The 14,386-nt window shown below is 57.9% G+C and overlaps 1 protein-coding gene and 1 pseudogene across 1 annotated transcript; one reads left to right on the top strand and one right to left on the bottom strand.

Annotated features, from left to right (window-relative positions):
* Positions 1-434: 434 nt before the first annotated feature.
* Positions 435-8,869, bottom strand: ABHD17A (abhydrolase domain containing 17A, depalmitoylase). Its single transcript, XM_012745670.2, has 5 exons — positions 8,713-8,869; positions 4,753-5,278; positions 3,336-3,530; positions 972-1,151; positions 435-876 (listed from the first exon to the last, which is right to left on the bottom strand). The coding sequence occupies exons 2-5, from the start codon at positions 5,079-5,081 to the stop codon at positions 651-653; spliced, it is 930 nt and encodes a 309-aa protein (XP_012601124.1). The 5' UTR covers positions 5,082-5,278; positions 8,713-8,869; the 3' UTR covers positions 435-650.
* Positions 8,870-9,224: 355 nt separating this feature from the next.
* On the top strand, positions 9,225-10,140 carry LOC105860732 (small ribosomal subunit protein uS5 pseudogene; annotated as a pseudogene).
* The last annotated feature ends 4,246 nt before the right edge of the window (positions 10,141-14,386 follow it).

The raw sequence follows: 14,386 nt of genomic DNA, 5'->3' as shown, positions 1-14,386 counted from the left end.
TCCTCCTCCAGACCACAGCTTCCCCACTGCCAAGGAAGCGGCCCGGCCTCTCGGGGTCCATGTGGGCTCTGTTGGCTCCTCTGCGGCGGGCCTGGGCGCCCGCCGGGAAACTGTTCGCCAGGCTCCAGTCTTGATGGCAGCAAGCCTCGCAGGCCTCCCCTGCCATGGAGCTGCAAGTGCCTTGCCCTGGAGCCAGGGGACCTGGGTTCAAATGCTGCCCCGACCCTAACACTACCCAAGCAACCAACCCCCTCAAGGGGCCCTCGGGACCAGACCCGGGCTCACCCTCCTGCCCCTCCTGCGGGGAGAGCGACTTGGCATCTGCTTTGTAAAACCCCGAGGATTGGGGGCAAGGTCGGGAAAGCTGGCCCCCTCTTGGAGCTCGCTGAGCCCCAGAGTGCAGACAAGAACCGTGAAAGGAAAAAGAAGAATCCTAAAATTTTAAATCTTTAATTTGTTTTCAGGTTTTTCTTCTTTTAACTTCCAAAAGGAGAGCATAACTCCATCGCCTGTACATCAGCCCCTGGGCCGGGGCGGTCCCGGCGCCTGCCACCTGGGAAGTCCTGGGTGGCCCTGGAGGTCCACATGCAGCCCCCCGGGCGTCCGGGTGGGCGGCTGCCTTATTGCTGAGGTCCCGCGGCCGGCTGCCACTAGGCGCGCTGGCTGGGCAGCTCCTGGGAGATGAAGCGGCGCAGGCGCTCCAGGTACTGGCTGTAGAGCTCGATGTCGTTGTGCCCGGCGCCCTCCACCCACAGTGGCTCCACGGCCTTGGGGCAGCGCTCGTAGAGCGCCAGCCCGTGAGAGAAGTCGATTACCTCATCCTCCGTGCCGTGGATGATGAGCACAGGCGACGTGATCTTGGACACCTTCTCGATGCTGGGGGGTGGGGGGCGGTGCGGGTTAGACTCCTGCGCCCTGCCTGCCCCCTCCCTGCTGAGGCCCACCGACCCGGGGCCCCGCCCAGAGCTCACTTGGGGAACGCATCAAAGCAGTAGGTCTTCCTGGTGTCCGGAAAGGCAACGCGCATGCCCGAGGTCAGCGGCGAGTGCAGCACCACAGCAGCGCACTCGTAGCGCGAGGCCAGGTCCACAGTGGGCACCGTGCCGATGCTCTGCCCGTACAGGATGATGCTGTCTGGGCTGATGCCGTACCTGGCGGCGCCGGGGCAGGGTCAGCTGCGCCTACGCGCATAACCCTCCTGCTGGCCAGTTTTCCCCGGGCCAGCTCTCGGGGCAGCGCCCCCCCATGGGCTCGGGCCAGGCCCACCACAACCCCGCCTCACTGTCTCTACTCTGCTTCTTGGGCAGTATCTACCCGGACCACCATGGGGAGTGCCCTTGGTGGGAGCAGAGGGGTAGTGGTAGGGTAGGCCCTGGAGACCCTCCCACTCGTCCCCTGGTCACTCCTAGGCATACACTCCACAAGAAGGGCAGACCTAGAACATCTCGCATCTGCTTCAGGTCTTCCTGAGTAGAAGGCCCTTCCTGGTGCACCTGCAGTGGGCAGGGGGGTCTTCCTGCCTGCACCCGTTCCCCAACCCTTCGGCTGTGGGGGGTTGAGGTAGCTGTATTGTCATTGTCTGCTGGCATTTTAAGGTCTCTCAGAGCCCCCACATCCAGTGAGGTGCTCAGGACCACAGAGGCCAGCAGCAGCGGAGCCACCTCCTCCTAGCAGCACCTTCTCTCCACAGTACACAGGTCCTGGACCCCCACCCCACTCCCACCCGGCCCAGCACAAGCTCCAAAGCTCCTCGTGCCCACTCCCAACTGCACAGGGACCCCCTCACCACGTAGGAGGGTTCTGAAGCTCTCCTCCCCGGGCTCCCAACCCTGATTCCAAGGAGGTGCCCCTCCTGGTGGACAGAGGCCAGGGCAGCTCACATATCACCTGGACTGTCCACCTGGGCATTCTGACTTCACCTCCCCACCCCACCCAGTAACCATATCTGTCCCTCCCCCTGGCCTAGACCCCCAGCTCCCTGACAGCACCTCACAGTTAGCCACCTTCCCACACCCCGAAGGCACTGGGGATGCCACATGGCTCGTGCCTCCCTGCAGCTCTGCCACCGCCTCTCTGGCCTGCTCCCTGGCAGCATAGGCACTAAAACAGGGTACTGAGCCAGCCCAGCCCTGCCACCTGGCTCCAGGCAGGAGTCCCCAACCGCCACCTGGACAAACACAACATGTCCCAAAGGCAGCTGCTTTCCCCTTCCTGCCACCTTACAACTGCTGGCTGAGGTTTCTGGAGGACAATGCCGGCAGCAGGACACGTGGACAGACAGAGCTCAGAGCCCTGCCCCATAGTGGGTGTGACTGCCAGTGCCCCTGTGCAGTGGGGCAGGAGGGGCAGAGAAGCCAGGCCTGTGTGCCCCTGTAGCACAGGACGTGTGCTTAGCACTGGTGCCCAAGACTGCCAGAAAGCCCAGGACGGGTCCCCAGTGCCAGGGCGATACCAGGGGACCCAGCTCCCAGGCCTACAGCAGGGACTGCTTGGCGCATCGCCATAGCAACCAGAGCCCCCACCACCACCTCCCCTGGGCCACCAACTCCTCAGAGCTGCACCTGGTCCCTGCCAGAGCGGGTCAGACCAGTTGGCAGGGCAGGGCCCAGACGGCAGGCAGGGAGCAAGGCACCATCTCCAGTGGGGGGCCGGCCCAGGAGGCCTGGTTCTAGAGCAGCGCTGGTGCAGGCCATGCACACAGGTTAAGGGCCAAGCAGGTGTACAGTGGGAGGGGCTGCCCAGGGGCTGCGTGATCAAGGGTTGGGGTCCGGCCCGAGGGCCTGGAGTGGAGGCTGGCGCAGACCTCAGTGTGTACTGGGGCCCACGGCCACGCTGGGCACTGGGCAACCTGTCCCACTCCTCCAGACCCTGCCCCCACTCCTCAGGGCCCCACAGTGCCCAGGAGGAGCCTGAGTGCCATGGCCACATGCCTCTTGAGTGCTGGACTCCAGGACCTGGACACAACAGCCTGGCCCCACCCTGCACCCCAGCCCATGGGCTCCTTGCTGTCCTTTCATACCACCCCCCAACATCCCATGCCAGGCCCGCATCCTCTGCCCACCCCCTCCTGCCAGGTAACCTCCTGTGGACGACCTCAGCCCTGCTCCCAGCCCCTTCCGGCCCCAGGCCAGGGTTTCCCAGTGGAGGGGAGGAGTGGCTGCAACCTGGGCAGTTGGGAGCCCACCTGTCCCACTCTCCAGCCTGCACATTTACTGTGGCTCACTTCCTGCAGGACGACCTGCCCCCCTCCCTTGGGAAGCCAGCCTGTGGTACAGGTTTGGGCCCCTCTCTGAGGAGATGCTCCAGGGGACCTCTCTCCTGCCAGCCACCCTCACCTGGTGCGTAGGGCCTGCCAGGCGGCATCGATGTCGGCGTAGAGGTTCTTCTCTGAGGGCTTGCCCGAGCTCACACCGTAGCCAGAGTAGTCGTAGGAGAAGACATTGCAGTGGATGCGGGAGCCCAGGCCAATGTAGAAGCTGCACATCTGGCCCAGGTCCACCGCGTTGCCGTGTGAGAAGAGAACCGTGTACCTGGGGGTGGGGCAGGGCTGCTCACGTGTCCCTCCAGACTCCCAGCACCTGGTGGCAGACTCAGGCACAGTCCACCCTGGTGGCCAGCCAGCACCCACTGTGGCATTCACCCCTCCCAAGAGGTGATGTAGCCAGTGAGGGGGAGGCAGGGGAGGACAGCCCAGCACTGTCCAGAGGTGTCTCCACAGGGAGAGAATAGGAGGGCTGGGAGGAACGGGCCACCTAGGCAGCAGAGCACCTAGGCCCGGCTCCCCCTAGCTATGTGAGCTGGCCAGCAAAGCCTCCGGATTCTGTGAAGGGGAACACTAGGGCCCTCAGTCGTGTTCTCAGCTCAGGGCAGACCTGCAGCGTGAGCTCTGCACAGCGGCCCTCTCTGCCCTGGAGCTTTTCCTCCTGGAGGGGCCTAACAGCCCCAGGATGTGCGTGCACCTGCCCACAGCTTGGAACTTTCCCAGAGAAGGTGGCACTGCTCTGTTGCAGGGCTCTCTGTCCTTCTCTAGGAATGATCCCTCCGCTGTTAGAGGACAGCTGGAGCCCTTCCTAACCTGCCCCCAAGGAAGCAAATGAATCCCCCTGCTCACAGACAGGTTGCTCTTCCCGCATGGGCCATTCTGCCCAAGTGCCATGGCTGTCCTGCAAGGCCTAGCCACTTCTCAGGGACAGGACCTATCTAGGATCATGCCAAGAGCAGGTGACCAGCTGGCCCTACCCATGGGCTGCTTCCTCCAGCACCACCAGGCCCAGCCCAGCTGGAAGGCAAAAGCTCGCCCTTTGGACTCAGGTCTGGAGTCAGAACTCCACCTGGTATGAAGGCAGAAGCGCCCGGAAGGCCAGAGCGGTCACCTCCCCACCCCAACTCTGGCTTAGGCCTGAGAGGAACAGCCTGCACCAAGCAGGTGACAAGGACCCACCAAGGAATGCTGGGCGCAGAAGGGAATGACAGTAGGGCCTGGGTAGCCGGGCAGCAGCCCTGGGTGGAAGGCCTGCTCTTGTGCAGACCTGGGATGCTGCTCTTTCAGCAAGAGGGCTCTCGAGAGGGACAAGGACAGGCTTGCGAAGGACACCCACCCCACGCTGCCCTTTTACTCTAGATACAGCCCTCTAAGGGCCATTACCAGCTACACTGAGTGCCCCGGGCGGAAAAGGGAGCCCCAAGAACAGTGCAGCTTGAGCCAGGGGCTGGCCAAAGGCCCACCCGGTCCCACCACCCCAGGCTGCTCACCTGGCGCCGGGCACACAGCGCACATACATGCAGGAGATGCGGTTGCCGCGGGCACTCTTGGTCAGGAAGACCTCAATGGTGTCCAGCTCGCGCTGGCTGTACTGGAAGTCGGCGCGCTCCGTCAGGTGGAGCTTCCAGCGCCCAGGGTTGCCTGAGGTGCGCAGGGTCCCCGAGGGGGCAGCACCGGCCCCGCCGGGCCCCGGCTCGGGCTCAGGCAGCAGCGAGTAGGTGGGCTCCGGTGGCAGGAAGGCGAGCTTGGCAGCGATGCGGCCGGGGCAGGGCGGGCAGCAGAAGAGGCAGCAGAGCTCGCTCACCGACAGGCCGTTCATGGTGGGCACCGCCCGGCCTCACCCGGCAGGGGAGGAGTGGGGGTGCTCCGAGTCACGGGCAGGGGGGAGGGTGTCCCCCCAGCCACCGCCCCAGACAAGAGCCTCGTTAGGAGGCCACAGCCCAGCCCCATTGCGGTCCGAGCTGAGCCCCTGGGAGCCTTGCAGCCACAGGTCTCCATGTCGTGCAGTGGGAAACCCTGCAGGGAACAGCAAAGTATGGAGGTCCTTCTGGAGCGCCATGTCACCCGTGCCAGGTGTGGGGGTGTAGGCCCAAACCTTCTCCAGCCCCAATCCTAGTCTCACCCTCTCCTGCCCAGACTGCTGCACCCCCAAGCCCACTCCCAAAAACCACACTCCCTGAGCTTGCAATCACTACACACACCCCTGCCCTGAGCCCAGGGAAGTCCCCACCCAAGGCATCAGTCCATGCTGCTGCCCGGACCCTTCCCCGGCCTGTCTCTGTGATCCTTAAGGATTAATCTGCCACCCCCAGGGGATGGGAGCAGCCAGGGCCAGGACAGATGTCCACAGCTCACAGGGGCCTCCCAGGACTGCCATGTCTGCAGAGAGGAACCCCGGCAGAGGAAATATAACAAACAAAGGCTCTAGAAACAAAGGCAGGATACATCTCAGGCTGGAAGGCCCTTATTGAGCTAGGACAATGGCTCTTCCCTGTGCTCGGGGCCATCCCAGGGGGTCGGCCTGCTGAGAGGCAGGGGAGGCCAAGTGGGGTCAGGGAGCCTGGGACTCTATCCAGCACTGATTTAGGGGTTCCATGACCTTGGACAAGTCACTGACCCTCCCTAGCCTCAGCGTCCATAAATGCAGACACCACTTACCCCATAGGAGAGTAGGCAAGAGGAGGGAGGGGAGTTCTGGGGCAAGGGGCCTGTCTCAGAGCAGAAACTCAGATGTTCCTTTTAGCAGAATGTCCTGAAACATTGTATTAAATTGATAACTGCTAAGTTGCTAAAGCAACCACAATAGTGTAGGGAGCTGCCAACAGACGCTAAAAAAGCAAAAAGGTCTGAGAGAAATCTACCCGATTACGCCTTTCCTTACAGATGACAGATTGGAACGAGGAAGGAATACACGCTCACAACTGTTTCAGCGGCAGAACACCCTGGCACATTCAGCTTTTGGGTCACAGCATTTGAAAACCGCTGGATCAGGGAGACACAGTTCAGAGGCAGGTCCAGACACACAAAGGTGTGACAACTGCAGCCTGTGGACCTTGGTCGTCCCCGCCCCCAAAGGAACAGTCTCAGGCCCAGAAACACACCTGCTCCCTCAGGACCTGAGATATGAGACTCACATCCCAGTCACCTCGACTCAGGGGCACACACGGAGGAGAGGACAGAACTGCGAAAATCAGGGTAGACAGCATCACTCACCTGGAACCCCCAGGCAGCATGCGAGCCCTATGAGTGAGTACTTCTCAAAGGGGACAGCCTATCATATTGGTTCTCAAATGATTCCACCCTGTGGGGACACCTGTTAATGTCTGGAGACAGTTTTGGTTGTCACGACTAGAGGTGCCCCTGGCATGAGGTGGGTGGAGGCCAGGGACACTGCTCAGCACCCTGTAGTGCCCAGGACGACCCCACCCTAGTATGACCCTGCCCCAGTGTCCACAGTGTGGAGGTTGATAACTATCAGCTTTGACATAGTCTCAAAGAGGTCTAGGCCCCAAACAGGTGACACCTGCTGGTGCTGGGTGGCTGGGAAGGGTCTGGAATTTGAGTGGCAGGATGGAGGTCTGATTTGAGAGCCCAGTGGGCAGGCAGAGGCCTCTGGGAACCCTGGAGGACGAAGGGGCACACCGAGGCAGAAGAGTCCCAATACCAAGCCAGAAATGTGGGTGTCATCCTCAACACCTCCCTCCACTGCCCAGATCCAATCCAATCCAATCCAATCTGTCAGCAGGGCCTATGGGCCTTGCCTATCTCCCTTCAAGCACCAGCTGGTCGCCGCCTCTGTCACCTTTCACCTGACCACAGCAATAGCCTCCTGCCTTGCTTGCCAGCCTGCTCCAGGACACCACCCCAGCAGCTGAACAACCTTTTCATGACATGAGTCTGATCACACCACCCCACTTTGGGGGTGTCCAGGGGCTCCCACTGTTCTCAGGACAGAGATCAATCCATCACCACAGCTCCCCAGGCCTGCAGCCCAGTGCAAGCCAACTTCTCCGCAACCACTCTTCCATCTGCCCTCGCTCCCCACAGACAAGCTGCCCTGCTCCCTTCTGCCTGCTGGGGACCCCCTTCCCCAGCCCCACCAGACAGCCTTGAATCTCACTCCCAACACTCTCAGAGTCCTTGAAAGTGAGTCAGGACCCCTCACATGCACTCATGTCACCACAGCTTGTATTTCCATGCTTAATGGGACTCCCTCCCTACCACACACACTAGAAACTCCGTGAGGGCAGGACCAGAATCTGTTTTGCCTCAACAACCCTTTGCTATGAGAATGGGCGAATGGTAAGCAGCAGAGTTAAGGGGCAAGCTGCAAGAGGAAAAAAATGAACCTCCAGGGTGTGCCTGATTTCACAGGGCAGGGGACAGTTGCCTCTTGGGCCACAAACAGCTGGAACTTTCCTGTGTTATTAATGGGTGCTGGACTAGGTACTGCACACCCAGATGCCTCATGGGGCCACACCCCTGGCACCCTGAACCCCATTGATCCCGTCCACAAGCATGGAACTAGGTGCCCCTCTGCCAGCCCCGTGAGGGCGAGTGGTGTTGTGAGGACCAACAAGCAACCGAGCAACTGAAACACAGAAAGATGACCTACATATGGTAGACTTTGATGGCACCGCACCCAACCGGTCAGGGTGGCAGAGCTGCCTGGGGGAAGGCGCAGTCTGAAGGATGCAGAGAAAGTGGGCAGGTGACAGGGAATGGGACAGAGGGAAGGGCACAGGAAAAACCCCAAAGGTGACAGAGTGTTCCAGGAACTGCAGGCTGCTGGCCAGAGCAGAACCTGGGGGGAAGAGGTGAGCAGAAGGGTCCTAGAGAGAGCCGGGGCCGGATCAAGTCGCGCCCCCTGAGAACTTCATCCCGGGACAAACCGGAGCCAAAGAGGAGTCCTAAGCCAGGAGTGGGCAACACAGGTTAAGGGCTTTGGGATGATCCCCAGCTGCATCCTGGACAACGCACTGGAGCGGACGCCAGGAGCCTACCCTGGTGTCCCAGCCCGTAGGAAGACGCCTGACCCGGGGCAGAGGCGTCTGGGAGCTGGTTAGGGAGCGGGCTCCACCGCCGGCTGGCTCCAGGGAGGGAGCCCACTGCCGGGCTGGGGGCAGGTTCAGGGGCACAGCCCGCGACTCGGGCAGGGCGCTCCCCGAAGGCAGGAGCCGCGTCCCGGGGGAGGTGGGCGCTCACCCGACGCCAGAACGCTGAACCGACGCGGGACAAAGCTTCGCCAGAGTCAGAGACGCTACCCCGCGGTCCCCGTCCCTGGCCCGGGGTCCTCGGGCAGGACCCGCGGCCAGCCGGGCAGGGCGAGGGGTCTTGGAGACGCTCCACCGGGCTGCCCGGGCCTCGCGGCCGGGCCCGGCTTCCCAAACGGCCGCGGACGGCACCGAGGCCACCCTGCGCCTCCGCGCCCACCCCTCCCCGGCACTCACCGCTCCGGCCCGCGCACCCCGGCCCCAGGGCCGCGCTCCATGGCTCCCGGCCGCCCGCCCGTACGTCCGTCGGTACCTCCGCGCCCCGTCCCGGCCTCCTGCGCCGCCGCCGCCGCCGCACCCCCGCGAGCGGAAGTGAGCCTCGTTCCCGCCACCGCCCCGGAAGTGACGCAAAGGACGCGCGGGGGCAGGAGGCGCCGGGCGATGGCGCAGCGCGCGCCCTGGGGGCGGGGCCCGGCTTCTGGGACAGGGGCTAGCGGGTCGAAGGGCGGGGCCTGTAGGGGGCGGGGCCCGGTCGGGGGCGGGGCCCGGTCTCCGGGTTCGTTCTTCAGTCTATGCTGAGGCTAGCGTGGTACTCGCCTTCGAAGCAAATTTACAGAGACGCCAAAAAACTCAGGCAGCAAGATAAAAAATGTTTTAAAATACATTATTTTTATTTTTAACAACTCATAACATATATTAAATGCATTATTTAAAAAATTTGAGCTTCTTCTTCTCCGGGACAACACCAAATGGCGGATGACGCCGGTGCAGCGGGAGGGCCCGGAGGCCCCGGGGGCCCCGGGGGCCCTGGAATGGGAGGCTGCGGCGGCTTCCGTGGAGGCTTCGGCAGCGGCATTCGTGGCCGTGGTCGCGGCCGTGGTCGGGGCCGGGGCTGAGGTCGCGGAGCTCGGCGGAGGCAAGGCCGAGGACAAGGAGTGGATGCCCGTGACCAAGCTGGGCCGCCTGGTTAAGGACATGAAGATCAAATCCCTGGAGGAGATCTATCTGTTCTCCTTGCCTATCAAGGAGTCTGAGATCATTGATTTTTTTCCTGGGAGCATCTCTCAAAGATGAGGTTTTGAAGATCATGCCAGTGCAAAAGCAGACCCGCGCTGGCCAGCGGACCAGGTTCAAGGCGTTTGTTGCCATCGGGGACTACAATGGCCACGTTGGTCTAGGTGTCAAGTGCTCCAAGGAGGTAGCCACTGCCATCCGAGGGGCCATCATCCTGGCCAAGCTCTCCATAGTCCCCGTGCGGAGAGGTTACTGGGGGAACAAGATCGGCAAGCCCCACACTGTTCCTTGCAAGGTGACAGGCCGCTGTGGCTCTGTGCTGGTGCGTCTCATCCCTGCCCCTAGAGGAACTGGCATTGTCTCAGCCCCTGTGCCCAAGAAGCTGCTGATGATGGCTGGTATCGATGACTGCTACACTTCAGCCAGGGGTTGCACTGCCACCCTGGGCAACTTCGCAAAGGCCACCTTCGATGCCATCTCCAAGACCTACAGCTATCTGACTCCTGACCTTTGGAAAGAGACAGTATTTACCAAGTCTCCCTACCAGGAATTCACCGACCATCTTGTCAAGACCCACACCAGAGTCTCTGTGCAGAGGACCCAGGCTCCAGCTGTGGCTACCACATAGCATTTTTATATGAGAAAAATAAAGTGAAATTAAGTCTGTTAAAAAAAAAATTGATAACCTAGGGCCTACAGGCTGGCTGCCCGTCTTAATAAATAAAGTTCTGTTAGAACCAAGGCCCTGACTGCTGCGGTGAGGCGAGTGAAACGAGATAGTGAAAGTGCAGGGTTGGATTCTATCTTTATGTAAAATCTTGAAATATTGTGCACCATGGATTCTTTCGTATTCTTTTTTCTTTTTTAGACAGGGTCTCACTCTGTCACCCAGGCTGGAGTGCAGTGGCGTCATCATAGCTCACTGCAGCCTTCAACTCCTGGACTTAAGTAATCCTCCTGCCTCAGTCTCCCGAGTAGCTAGGACTACAGGTGCATGCCAAAACGCCTGGCTAACTTTCTATTTTTAGTAGAGATAGGGTCTTGTTCTTGCTCAGGCTGGTCTCCAACTCCTGAGCTCAAGGGATTCTTCCAGGCCAGGCGTGGTGGCTCACGCCTATGATCCTAGCACTCTGGGAGGCCGAGGCTGGAGGATCACTCAAGGACAGGAGTTTGAAACCAGCCTGAGCAAGAGCAAGACCCCATCTCTATTAAAAATAGAAAGAAATTAGTTGGCCAACTAAAAATATATACAGAAAAAATTAGCTGGGCATGGTGGTGGCGTATGCCTGTAGTCCCAGCTCTCGGGAGGTAGAGGCAGATGGATTGCTTGAGCCCAGGAGTTTGAGGTTTCTGTGAGCTAGGCTAATGCCACAGCACTCTAGCCCGAAAACAGAGTGAGATGCTGTCTCAAAAAAAAAAGAGAGAGATCCTTTTGCCTCAGCCTCCCAGAGTGCTGGGATTACAGCATGAGTCACTGGAATCAGGGCCATTCATTTTATTGCATTAAAATATAAATATTATTAATCAAAGTGGCTGAGATTGTGGGGCATCCCTTAAATCTTGTGGCTGATTTCAGTGCATGTCTATCCACACCCTGGTGCCTGCTGGCTCAGCTCACAACGGTAGGGAGGGGTCCTTACATAATGAAAAAAGAGATCTGATAAGGAATGAGGGAGAAGACAACCAGGGAATCTCAGAGAGAGAGTGGTTAGGACCAGCCCTTCTGCAGAGGAGCCAGGCACAAAGGCAGCAAAGATTGCAGAGACCAACAATGCTGAGCCTGGAGGTGGAAGTGAGAGTTAGCTGGAGAACTTTGCCCTTACAGGCCTGCACCCTGTTGCAAAACGCTCTTCTACCCTGCAGGCAGCCTCAGCCCCTCTCCCTCCCAGGGGCTCTCATCTGTAGCTCCACGTTATGGAGACAGGCTTGAGGCTCCCAGGCCAATCCTCCTCCGTCACCGCGTGACAGCCCCAGGGAGACCCAGGCAGCTGAGTACCCAGCACTGGGGGCCAGAGATCTGGGAAGCTGGAAAATTAGGAAAAACAAGCCTAGGCAGTGTCCAGTCCTGAGCCTGAATCTTTTTCTGGCAGCTCTGTCCTGACTTGCCAGGAATGGGGTCCTGGGGGAGGATTGGCAGGGACCTAACTTAATTTTTGTCCCCCAAATAATCAGCACAGGGCTTTTTAACTTCGGCACTGCTGACATTTGGGGTGCAATCCATATCCTCTCTGGTGGAGCTTGTGTGGAGCCAGGAACCAGTGGGTGTGGACATTCTGGGAATTGCTTAAATAACAGCAGCTGCTTCTAGCATCCGGCCCATAGGTAGCTTCGGACTGGGGCGAGGCTGCCCTTGGTCGGTAGGTGGCAATATTGCCCGCTTGACACTTGCAGGTTCTGGGAGGCAGGTGTGGGGCTCCTGGGGGTCCAGCATGGGAGATCTCATTTGCCTTGCCAAGATGATAGCAGCAGTAACATGGTCCATGTACACACACAGAGTACGCGCCCTGGGCCAGATTATGGGACTGAAATATTAATCATCATTAATTATTGTCATTCGCCTCAGCCTCTGGGACCTGGGCAAGCAGAGAAACAGAAGGACTAGAATTGTGTGCAAATAAGAGTTAAAGGGCTATGAGCAAAGAGGTTGGGTTTTGGAGCTTTTCCAAGCTTGAAATTAATGTTTTCCGCTGCCATACGCGGTGACTGCTGTGTGTGTGCAGGCACGTGTGTGTCACATGGGCATGGAGTCCTCTCTGACTCTGAGCAGGCAAACAGGATTCATTTGTCAACATAGCCAACGGGTACAGCAAAGTGTCCTATAACCCCCAAGGGGTTATAGGACAAAGGAGACAGCAACTTTCTCTTTCTCTTCCTTGTCAGGATCTATCGGACTTTGCTCAGTGTTCCTGGGGCAGTTGAAGGAAGTCCTTCCAGACTATTCCTAGGAAGACCCTGAGCTGAGGTCAGCACAGAAGTGGGAAACAGCTGGGCCCATCAAACTGCCTGTAGAGGTGTGAGAAAGTCAACAGGCTGATGCACCACACAGACACACCGCACAAAGTGGCGCCAGGGAAGCTGACTTTGGCCCCAGCTATGTGGGTGTAAGCAGGGGATCTGATAGTGGAGCCCTTCTTCTCTTTGGTCATATTTTTTTCTTTTTTAGAGATGAGAGAGGTCTTGCTATGTTGTCCAGGTGGGCTTCAAACTCCTGGGCTCAAGCAATCCTCCTTTCTCAACCTCCCAAGTAGCTCCCAACTATATGTCTTTTTGTATTTTGAGAAATTAAAATATGCAGTAAAGATATTGAAGGATTCATTTCTTCTTTAGATGCAGAAAATCTAGGCTTTGCATTTAATGATTTGCCAAATAAAGGCCTTCTTCTTCTTTTTTTTTTAACAGAAGCTCTCTGCTTCTTTGAGTGAGATGTCAGGGATCAAGAGATGTGGATTTAAGGTAAAAAAAACCAAAAAACAAAAAACCAAGGCCTGGCGCGGTGGCTCACGCCTGTAATCCTAGCACTCTGGGAGGCCGAGGCAGGCGGATTGCTCAAGGTCAGGAGTTCAAAACCAGCCTGAACGAGACCCCATCTCTACCATAAAAATAGAAAGAAATTAATTGGCCAACTAATATATATATATATATAAAAATCAGCCGGGCATGGTGGCTCATGCCTGTAGTCCCAGCTACTCGGGAGGCTGAGGCAGGAGGATCTCTTGAGCCCAGGTATTTGAGGTTGCTGTGAACTAGGCTGACGCCACGGCACTCATTCTAGCCTAGGCAAGAAAGCGAGACTCTGTCTCAAAAAAAACAAAAAAACAATAAAAAAACAAGAAAAGCTCATGTGAAGCTGAGTTTTTATTTAGAAAAGAAAAAAGAAGGCCGGGCGTGGTGGCTCATGCCTGTAGTCCCAGCACTCTGGGAGGCCAAGGTGGGATGATTGCTTGAGCTCAGGAGTTCAAGACCAGTCTGAGCAAGAGTGAGAACTCGTCTCTACTAAAAGTAGAGAAATCTGGCTGGGCACAGTGGCTCACGCTTGTAATCCTAGCACTCTGGGAGGCCGAGGCGGGAGGATCGTTCAAGGTCAGGAGTTTGAAACCAGCCTGAGCAAGAGAGAGGAAGACCGAGAACCTGTCTCTACAAAAAATAGAAAGAAATTAATTGGCCAACTAAAAATATATAGAAAAATTAGCTGGGCATGGCACATGCCTGTAGGAGGCTAAGACAGAAGAATTGCTTGAGTCCAGGAGTTTGAGGTTGCTGTGACCTATGCTGACACCACAGCACTCTAGCCTGGGCAACAGAGTGAGACTCTGTCTCAAAATAAATAAATAATAAAAGTAGAGAAATTGGCCGGACGAGGTGGCGCCTGTAGTCCAGCTACTCAAGAGGAGTTGGAGGTTGTGCTGAGCTAAAATGATGTCACTGCACTACCAGGGATGCCAGACTGAGACTGTGTCTCAAAAGAAAAAACAAAAAGAAAGAGAAAAAAAGCCGGGCGCGGTGGCTCACGCCTGTAATCCTACCTCTCTGGGAGGCTGAGGCGGGCGGATTGCTCGAGGTCAGGAGTTGGAAACCAGCCTGAGCAAGAGCAAGACCCCGTCTCTACTATAAATAGAAAGAAATTAATTGGCCAACTAATGTATATAGAAAATTAGCCGGGCATGGTGGCACATGCCTGTAGTCCCAGCTACTCGGGAGGCTGAGGCAGAAGGATTGCTTGAGCCCGGGAGTTTGAGGTTGCTGTGAGCTAGGCTGACGCCACGGCACTCACTCTAGCCTGGTCAACAAGCGAGACTCTGTCTCAAAAAAAAAAAAAAAAAAAAAGAAAGAGAAAAAGAAAACGAAAAAAAGCGACTATAGCTTCCTGGAGTGTTGTTTTACCCGGGAATATGTCAGG

This window comes from Microcebus murinus, chromosome 27, assembly GCF_040939455.1.
Source record: "Microcebus murinus isolate Inina chromosome 27, M.murinus_Inina_mat1.0, whole genome shotgun sequence".
Taxonomy (NCBI): domain Eukaryota; kingdom Metazoa; phylum Chordata; class Mammalia; order Primates; family Cheirogaleidae; genus Microcebus; species Microcebus murinus.
This window is presented reverse-complemented; position numbering and strand designations above follow the sequence as displayed.

Bases quoted from the DNA above. Each gene is read 5' to 3' on its own strand.
- ABHD17A (XM_012745670.2), bottom strand. From the start codon at position 5,081: ATGAACGGCCTGTCGGTGAGCGAGCTCTGCTGCCTCTTCTGCTGCCCG. The intron at 3,531-4,752 runs GTGAGCAGCCTG...CCCCACCCCCAG, and splicing joins CGCTGTGTGCCCGGCGCCAG to GTACACGGTTCTCTTCTCAC. The intron at 877-971 runs GTGAGCTCTGGG...CCCACCCCCCAG, and splicing joins TGCTTTGATGCGTTCCCCAA to CATCGAGAAGGTGTCCAAGA.